Below are 9,000 nucleotides of genomic sequence, written 5' to 3'. Positions count from 1 at the left end.
CCCTGACCACACCTGGTCCCTCTGCTGCCTGTAGACACACCCCTGTTAACAGGTAACCAGCGGTGACTGTCCCGAGGACATGGCCAGTTGGACAGACGATGTAAGCTGCTGTGTGGGGGACACTTTAGCCCCCAGCCCTGGACTAATGCTGACACCGAGCCTCCTTTAAAGGAGCCGTCTGCACGGATCCAAAGAGCGAGGGCGGGCCGAGGAAGCACCTGCCCCCCCCCCCAGGTCCATTTTATTTCTATAGCTTCAGACCGTTATCCCGAGCAGCCGGACCCACGGGGTGAAGCGAGGACAGGACTCAGCGTGTCGCCACCATCTTTATTGTCTCCTGCAGTAAGACGCTCAGTAGAAGGTGTTCGGTCTCTTGGTGGTGAAGCGGGGCTTGTGCTGGCGCCGGAGGACCCGGTGAGGCAGGGGGAACTTGATCTTGGAATCCTGCGGAGAGGACACGGAAGTCAGACGACAAAGACGCCACCAAAGCTTTGAGACAAGATCAAACGTCACAAGTTCCAGAACCGCCAGGTCCGAAGACAAATACTTCAAACCTGGAAGAGGAATCTGGTTTTTAAACTGGAGCCAACCAATGAAGGGGCAGTTCAGAGACCCGCCCACCGCTACAGAAACGAGGTCACTCACGTGGAACTGCTTGATGGCGGGTCTGCGACACTTGTTGGCAGCGATGACCTGGACCTTCATGATCTGGATGGAGTGGGCACGGGCACGGTGGCGAGCCCCCATGTCACGATCTGCACCACGAGACACAGGAGCAGCGTGTAAGCATGTCATAGATGACATCATCAGCCGGTCACCACCTCCTTCACTTCAGTATCCCTGCGCAGGAGGCAGAACATGCTCCAGGTGGCCTCTAGACCCGGTCCACCCATCTAACCCAAACCCGGGTGTTGGTGAGCCAGCAAACACTCACAGCACTGAGTGACGGCTCCAGAGGTGGTCAGGTCCCGGTACTCCCGGTACATGTTGTGGGTCCCGCTGCGGGAGTCGTAGCGCAGCCAGATACCAAAGTTCTTCACCTTCAGGGGGGTCTTCTCATGGACCTGTGGAGGTCCAACAGGACATCAGGATTCTAGAACCCTTACATTAACACACGTCCATCAGGTTCTAGGTTGTATCGTAGCAGCAGTAAACTCCTGGACCTCGTACCGCCTCCGGGGGGTCAGCATTGGCCGCTACTAACAGAACCTAAAGACCTGTAGACCCTTGAATTCACTTTTTGAGGCACGGCAGCATCAGAAAGGCGACAAGGATCCATTTCCTGTTTGCACACCAGACAAAATCACACCACTGACGGGACATGAACTTTGGGTTTGGGTGCAGAGACGCAACATCAGCTGCTCTTAAATGTTTACAGGTTGCACACAGGTGTGGTGACATCACACTCAGAAAGATGCGGTAGGTAAACCCGGCGGGCCCGATCGGCTCGGTCCGACCACAACTTACCAGTCCACAGTAGACCGTCTCTCCAGACGCCTTCTTCATCTTCCTCAGCTGGGAGACAAAGTACCAGAAGCGAGACTTGGCCACAACATGGTTGGGGGCAAAGATCCTCATCCGGTACAGGGGGGGGGTTGGGTTCTTGGCAGACGGCAACAGCCGCCCGATGACTTTATACTCCCGAAGCTGTAGGGCACAAGTTTGTTAAACAATCACATGACGAGATGTTTGAGACATCGCCGTGTCAAAAAGGCGACAATATTGACATTTATTGGAGAAAGGGTTAAAAAATCCTGTTTGAAACGCATCGCAGCTCTCAAATAGAAGAGTTAGTCTTTAATTACTGGCTTTAAATGTTCCAGAACAGACGAGCACATGATTAGCATGGCGCTACATGATTAGCAAGGCGCTGCATGATTAGCAAGGCGCTGCATGATTAGCAAGGCGCTGCATGATTAGCATGGCGCTGCATGATTAGCAAGGCGCTGCATGATTAGCATGGCGCTGCATGATTAGCAAGGCGCTGCATGATTAGCACGGCGCTACATGATTAGCACGGCGCTGCATGATTCAGCATGGCGCTACATGATTAGCAAGCGCTGCATGATTAGCAAGGCGCTACATGATTAGCATGGCGCTACATGATTAGCACGGCGCTACATGATTAGCAAGGCGCTACATGATTAGCATGGCGCTGCATGATTAGCATGGCGCTACATGATTAGCAAGGCGCTGCATGATTAGCATGGCGCTACATGATTAGCATGGCGCTACATGATTCAGCATGGCGCTACATGATTAGCAAGGCGCTGCATGATTAGCAAGGCGCTGCATGATTAGCACGGCGCTACATGATTAGCACGGCGCTACATGATTAGCATGGCGCTGCATGATTAGCATGGCGCTACATGATACAGTCCAAGCTGCTGGCAGGAAGTTCAGAACAAGCAGCGCTCAGACCGTCGCTTCGGTTTAAGCAATTATTTATTTCAGACTAGTTTAGACGACAGGAAATGTATCTTTAAAAACAATAACACCCCCAAAGTTAAGTTAATGAACCGATCCAGGCATGAAGCACGAAGCGGCTTTAGGTACCGGATCAGGTACCTAGAAATACCCATTCATCTGCTCCCTGCCGAGCATCGAGGCTAATTATTAGCATATGTGCATATCATTAATTATTAATGAACCGAGATTGAGCATATTTGTTACTTCAGAAGCGTTTCTCCAACCGGTGGCATTAACCGGTGAACGGTAGATGCCCCAGGCCAAGAGGCAGCAACTAACTACCCCACCGACCACTGCTAGTTAGCCGTTAGCTCATTAGCGGTGTTCTCTAAAAGCGTTAAATCGGTTTAAACCGCGAGCAACTCTCAAACATTCGAGCCCGAATGCTGCTTTGCGATCACGTGACTGGTCCCCGACCGTCGGCCGCTAGCTGCGACGTCCACATGGCGAAGCGGGCGCCATGTTGCTGCAGCAGAACGACGCCATTTACGGACTCGGTGCCGACGAGTCCGGGCTGTCAGCGGCCGACCCGCACTAACAGAGTTCTGACGCCGCCGCGGTTCCGGTAAGCCGCGGCGGCGAGCACCGAAAGGTACATTTACACGTTTACGTACTGTGCCGGACGCCTTCATGGTGTCGCTCGCTCAACGCCACGGGAAAAGAGGAAGCGGAAGGGCGGGGCTTCTGCACGTCCGAAGGACGGGGGCTCGGGAGGAGGCGGGACCAGCGGCTTGACGTTTCACGTTCGACTCGGGGCCGTCGGAGGACGTTACGGTTGTTTGATACTACATCTTAAAACTACAAAGTAAAAACATTGTGCACTCCGTAAAGCATCGACGCTGGTAGGTGACGTCATTCAAGAGTCCTAGCTATTTGTATTTGCTTGTGTTTTAACTGTAATGTGTGTTTTGTTGCTGCCTATCTCGGCCAGGACCCCCTTGAAAAAGAGGCTCTTAACCCCAAAGGGTTAAATAAAGGTTAAAAAACAACAACAAAGAGAAGAAGAAGGTTGAGACGCCTGAAAGAAATAGTGAAGGTCATAATTTAGATTTATTATTATATATATTTAGATACTACAGATACTACTACTTTTTTCGCAGTTTACTCGACCTTTTTGATTTTGTAAAACTGAAAGTTTTCAATACGTACAAGTAAATACATAAATAAAACACAAGAAGAAGATTAACGTCTCGCTCGGCGTCATCAGTGAATCCCTTCCGGTTGCTATACCCCGGATGTTAACGGAGCGGACACGCCGCACCGCAGCCTGTCTTGTGTCGGTGAGTCTAACCGGCGGACGGGCCCCATTAATTCACCTTTCACTAAGGTAAGCTTCATGAAGTGTGCTACTTGCTAATGGGGGAGCTAGCGTTAGCGGCGTTTAGCATGGTGATTGAACTGTTAACGGTTGTATGTCTGCCAGATTAGCATTAGCATTAGCATTGCTGACGAAACGTGATGTCATTATTTATGCGCTCGGGAGGTTTCCGTTAGCTAGTTGGCTAAGCCTAGCTTTAGCTTTTAGCAGCTTGTTGAGGTGGCTGCCTCACAGGTGCTTATTTGGACCCCGACGCCGCTTCGACCCTCCTTCCTGCCCAGCAGGTGTCTCGCTTTGTGACGCGACCGTGGCGGCTCGGAGGTCGACGCCGTGTTGCGTCAGGTGCCGCCGGCTGCATGAACATGGAGGCTTCGTTCATCCGGCTAGCCGAACCGTGACTTTGAAGTGATGGTCTTCATGTAACCTCTCAGATCTCAGCTGGTCTTCGGCATCGTTTGAACCTCTCCAGACCAAAGTTCAGAGACTTTGGTCTCTGAACTTTGTCCCCCCCCTCTACCTCCAGATGAGAGCAGAGAGGCGTGAAAGCTAACCCACGAATGGCCTGCCAGTCTGTCGCCGCCGTCATGGACGAGCAGGCCCTGCTGGGGCTCGACCCAAACGCTGACGCCCCCTACAGGCAAAGGGTGAGAGGCCAGTTAGTGACCCTTCTGTGTGTCTCCTGACCCTTCTGTGTCTCTCCCGACCCTTCTGTGTGTCTCCTGACCCTTCTGTGTCTCTCCTGACCCTTCTGTGTCTCTCCTGACCCTTCTGTGTGTCTCCTGACCCTTCTGTGTGTCTCCTGACCCTTCTGTGTGTCTCCTGACCCTTCTGTGTGTCTCCCGACTCTTCTGTGTCTCTCCTGACCCTTCTGGGTCTCTCCTGACCCTTCTGTGGTCTCTCCCGACCCTTCTGTGTGTCTCCCGACCCTTCTGTGGTCTCTCCCGACCCTTCTGTGTGCCTCCCGACCCTTCTGTGTCTCTCCTGACCCTTCTGTGGTCTCTCCCGACCCTTCTGTGTCTCTCCTGACCCTTCTGGGTCTCTCCTGACCCTTCTGTGGTCTCTCCTGACCCTTCTGTGTCTCTCCTGACCCTTCTGTGGTCTCTCCTGACCCTTCTGTGGTCTCTCCCGACCCTTCTGGGTCTCTCCTGACCCTTCTGGGTCTCTCCCGACCCTTCTGTGTCTCTCCTGACCCTTCTGTGTCTCTCCTGACCCTTCTGTGTCTCTCCTGACCCTTCTGTGGTCTCTCCTGACCCTTCTGTGTCTCTCCCGACCCTTCTGTGTCTCTCCCGACCCTTCTGTGTGTCTCCTGACCCTTCTGGGTCTCTCCTGACCCTTCTGGGTCTCTCCTGACCCTTCTGTGTCTCTCCTGACCCTTCTGGGTCTCTCCTGACCCTTCTGTGTCTCTCCTGACCCTTCTGGGTCTCTTCTTCTCGCCCTGAACTCGGTGACGCACGCTTCACCTGTGTTCTACTCGATGTCGCTGTGACGGTCCGTTTGGTTGAGGTGCTGGCGTGACTGGAGCTTGGGGGCGTGTCTCTGCAGGCCGTGGCGTACTTTGAGCAGCTGAAGGAGTCCCGTGACGGCTGGGAGGTGTGTGCCGACGCCCTGTCCAACGGGCTCCACAGGTGAGCTCTGCTCCTGCTCCACGCTGAGGTGGTTCTTTCTTCTTTCTGGTCATCATCCCTTCTCTGCTCTCCCAGTGATGATCATGTGAAGTTCTTCTGCCTTCAAGTTCTGGAGCATCAGATCAGGTTCAGGTGAGGAAGAGGAGGAAGAGGAGGAGGAGGAGGCTCTGTTGAACGCTCTGTGATGAGAATTGATTCTCACCTGAGTTGTGTTGCAGACACGCTGATCTGAGTGCAGTTCAGCAGCAGCTCCTCAGAGCGACGCTGATGAAGTGGCTCCAGCGGCAGGTACTTCCTGTACTTCCCGTACTTCCCGTACTTCCTGTACTTCCTGTACTTCCTGTACTTCCCGTACTTCCCGTACTTCCTGTACTTCCTGTACTCCGGGGTTCTGATCATCCGATGAGGGCCCGCTTGGATCTTCTGACTGGGGGGTTCTGTCCTCGTTGGTTGCAGCTGATGAACGGCCACCCTGAGAAGCCCTTCATCAGGAACAAGGCCGCTCAGGTGTTCGCCCTCACCTTCATCATGGAGTACCTGACTCTGTGGCCCAAATTCTTCTTCGACATCCTGTCTCTGGTGGGCCTTCACCCTCACGGCGTGGACATCTACCTGAGGACGCTTATGGCCATCGATGCCGAGGTGGTGGACAGAGACGTCCTGCATTCCCCGGAGGTAGGAGTCCCGGCCGCCGCCGCCGCTCGTTCCCCTCGTTCCCCCTCGTTCCCCTCGTTCCCCTCGTTCCCCTCGTTCCCCTCGTCCCCCTCGTCCCCCTCGTCCCCCTCGTTCCCCTCGTCCCCCTCGTTCCCCTCGTCCCTCGTCCCCCTCGTCCCCCCTCGTCCCTCTCGTTCCCCTCGTCCCCCTCGTTCCCCTCGTCCCCCTCGTCCCCCTCGTCCCCCTCGTTCATCTGTCCCCTCGTCCCCCTCGTTCATCTCGTCCCCCTCGTCCCCCTCGTCCCCTCGTTCATCTCGTTCATCTCGTTCCCCTGCTTCATCTCGTTCCCCTCGTTCCCCTCGTTCCCCTCGTCCCCTCGTCCCCCCTCGTCCCCCTCGTTCCCCTCGTTCCCTCGTTCATCTCGTTCATCTCGTCCCCCTCGTTCCCCTCGTCCCGCTCGTTCCCCTCGTTCCCCTCGTCCCCTCGTTCCCCTCGTCCCCTCGTCCCGCTCGTCCCCTCGTTCCCTCGTTCCCCTCGTTCCCCTCGTCCCCCTCGTTCCCCTCGTTCCCCTCGTTCCCCTCGTTCCCCTCGTTCCCCTCGTCCCCTCGTCCCCCTCGTTCCCCTCGTTCCCCTCGTTCCCCTCGTCCCGCTCGTCCCCCTCGTTCCTCTCGTCCCGCTCGTCCCGCTCGTTCCCCTCGTTCCCCTCGTTCCCCTCGTTCCCCTCGTCCCCCTCGTCCCCCTCGTTCCCCTCGTTCCCCTCGTTCCCCTCGTTCCCCTCGTCCCGCTCGGTCTCTCGTCCCCCTCGTCCCGCTCGTCCCTCGTCCTAATCGAATGTTCCTTCCAGGAGATGCGCAGGAACACGGTGATCAAAGACGGCATGCGGGAGCGGTGCATCCCACACCTGGTGGAGTCCTGGTTCCAGATCCTGCAGACCTACCAGCGGTCCCACCCGGAGCTCACCTGTCAGTGTCTGGAGGTCGTCGGGGCCTACGTGTCCTGGATCGATCTCAGCCTCATTGCCAATGAGAGGTCGGTATCCATCTTTGTTAGGGCGGTCCTGTTGAAGGTCAGTTCTGGAACTGATCAGAAACCTCTGATGGGAACGAGGCTAATCAATGGTGAACGGCCGTTAGCTGTGGCTTGCTCATGGGTCCCCCGGTGCGTTCAGGTTCGTCAACCTGCTGCTGAGCCAGATGTCGCTGGAGGAGCTGAGGGAGGAGGCCTGCGACTGCCTGTTTGAAATCGTGAACAAAGGAATGGACCCCGTGGACAAAACCCAGCTGGTGGAGTCTCTGAGCCGGGTCCTGGAGTCTGCTGGGTTCTTCAACGTGGAGCAGGTGTGTGTGGGACACGCAGGCGTCGGGGGGGGGGGGGGGGGGGGTTTCTGAGTCTCACGCTTCCTTCTTCCCAGACGCCTGAATGTTTCGTGTCCCGCTTCCTGTCCCTTCAGGAAGAGGACGTGGGACTTCCTGGCCAAGTTCTCCCGGCTGGTGAACGGGATGGGTCAGAGTCTGGTGCTGAGCTGGACCAAGCTGTCCAAGGGGGCGGGCCTGAAGGCGGCGGCGGAGACGCTGCGGGCCGTCGAGGCCAAAGTGCCGCTGCTGCTGCGGCTGCTGCTCCACGAGGACGACGACATCTCGGCCAACGTGGTGGGCTTCTGCTACGAGTCCTGCACGTCCTCAAGCAGGTGGAGCCTGGCCTCGCGCTGACCTTTGAACCCCTGCTAGCGGGTCAAATAAAGCCTGAACTCCATCTCCTTTTTGTTTGTTTAGCTTCCTCAGCTGACGGACCAGCAGAAGTCAAACATAGAAGTGAGTCTTCCTCACCTAGCCCCCCCCCCCCCCCCCCCATGGGCCTGGAGGGACTCGTCTTGTTCTCCTCTGTCCACAGGCAATCATGATGGCCCTCATGAAGAAGCTGACCTACGACGACGAGTACAACTTTGAGAACGAGGTGGGTTCCTCGGGTTCTGGGTGGGTTCTGCAGAAGCCGATCAGCTGACGGGCCGTCTCTGCAGGGGGAGGACGAGGCCATGTTCGTGGAGTACAGGAAGCAGCTGAAGATGCTGCTGGACCGGCTGGCCCAGGTGTCCCCTGAGCTGCTGCTGGAGGCCGTGGGACGAGTCTTCACCAGCACCTTACGGTAAGGGAGCAGGTCCAGCATGATGTCCACGTCTCCGCTAGCTGCTCCTCACCCGTCTGCCCCTCAGGAGCTGGCAGACCGCCCCCTTCATGGAGGTGGAGGTGGCCATCAGGCTGCTCTACATGCTGGGCGAGGCCCTGCCGGCGTCCCACGGAGCCCATTTCTCTGGAGACGCCACGAAGACGAGCGCCCTGCAGGACATGATGAGGACGGTCAGTCCGGCGTGTCCCCGCGGTCCCTTCGGCGTCTGCTGGGTGTGTGTGGCGTCGCCATAGCGACCTGTCCTGTGCTCTGAACCTCAGCTGGTGTCCTGCAACGTGAGCAGCTACCAGCACGCCTCGGTGGCGCTGGAGTCTTTGAGACGGTCGTCCCGATACGATAAGTTCTTCGTGGTGGAGCCTCAGCACATCCCGAACGTCCTGGTGAGTCCGGCGAGGGGGCGGGGGGCGGGGGGCGGGGCCGGCTCTGACCTCACCGCTGCTGCGTTCACTGTCAGATGGCGTTTCTGGACCAGAGAGGACTGAGGCACGACAACCCGAAGGTCCGCAGCAGAGCGGCCTACCTCTTCTCCAGATTCGTCAAGACCCTCCAGTGAGTGACATCATCACGGGGGTGGAGCTCAGCGACCCCCCGTGTTGGTTTCTGACTGCTGCCCGTCTCCTTGTTGACAGTAAACACATGAACGTCTTCATCGAGGACATCCTGACCAGGATCCAGGACCTGCTGGAACTGGCCCCCCCTGTAAGGGTCCTCCTCAGGTCTTCAGGCGGCAGCTCTCTGGCGCTACGTTCA

General features: G+C 56.8%; 2 protein-coding genes and 1 non-coding gene across 3 annotated transcripts in view; 1 reads left to right on the top strand and 2 right to left on the bottom strand.

Moving 5' to 3' along the window:
* Nucleotides 1-313: 313 nt before the first annotated feature.
* On the bottom strand, nt 314-3,168 carry rpl18a (ribosomal protein L18a). Its single transcript, XM_068755221.1, has 5 exons — nt 3,084-3,168; nt 1,468-1,647; nt 935-1,064; nt 646-755; nt 314-444 (listed from the first exon to the last, which is right to left on the bottom strand). Exons 1-5 carry the CDS (start codon nt 3,099-3,101, stop codon nt 352-354), a joined length of 531 nt encoding a protein of 176 aa, XP_068611322.1. The 5' UTR covers nt 3,102-3,168; the 3' UTR covers nt 314-351.
* On the bottom strand, nt 1,216-1,345 carry LOC137911171 (small nucleolar RNA SNORA68). The gene has a single exon (XR_011106093.1). It is a non-coding gene; the product is annotated as a small nucleolar RNA SNORA68 (small nucleolar RNA).
* A 1,203-nt stretch (nt 3,169-4,371) lies between the features above and the next one.
* The window catches only part of LOC137911160 (exportin-T-like), a 4,805-nt gene continuing 176 nt past the window's right edge, over nt 4,372-9,000 (top strand). Inside the window, 16 exon segments of the mRNA XM_068755578.1 lie at nt 4,372-4,431; nt 5,330-5,412; nt 5,488-5,544; nt 5,631-5,700; nt 5,869-6,105; nt 6,911-7,095; nt 7,235-7,405; nt 7,517-7,731; nt 7,734-7,753; nt 7,839-7,877; nt 7,957-8,019; nt 8,084-8,208; nt 8,276-8,420; nt 8,511-8,630; nt 8,705-8,799; nt 8,880-8,995. Of these exon segments, the coding sequence (XP_068611679.1) occupies nt 4,372-4,431; nt 5,330-5,412; nt 5,488-5,544; nt 5,631-5,700; nt 5,869-6,105; nt 6,911-7,095; nt 7,235-7,405; nt 7,517-7,731; nt 7,734-7,753; nt 7,839-7,877; nt 7,957-8,019; nt 8,084-8,208; nt 8,276-8,420; nt 8,511-8,630; nt 8,705-8,799; nt 8,880-8,995 (1,801 nt within the window).

The sequence above is a fragment of the Brachionichthys hirsutus genome, chromosome 22 (genome assembly GCF_040956055.1).
Source record: "Brachionichthys hirsutus isolate HB-005 chromosome 22, CSIRO-AGI_Bhir_v1, whole genome shotgun sequence".
Classification (NCBI taxonomy): Eukaryota; Metazoa; Chordata; class Actinopteri; order Lophiiformes; family Brachionichthyidae; genus Brachionichthys; species Brachionichthys hirsutus.
This window is presented reverse-complemented; position numbering and strand designations above follow the sequence as displayed.

Excerpts from the sequence above, each read along its gene's own strand:
- rpl18a (XM_068755221.1), bottom strand. Across the intron at positions 1,065-1,467 it reads AGACGGTCTACTGTGGACTG|GTCCATGAGAAGACCCCCCT; the intron begins GTAAGTTGTGGT and ends GGACCTCCACAG. Across the intron at positions 445-645 it reads CCGCCATCAAGCAGTTCCAC|GATTCCAAGATCAAGTTCCC; the intron begins GTGAGTGACCTC and ends TCCTCTCCGCAG.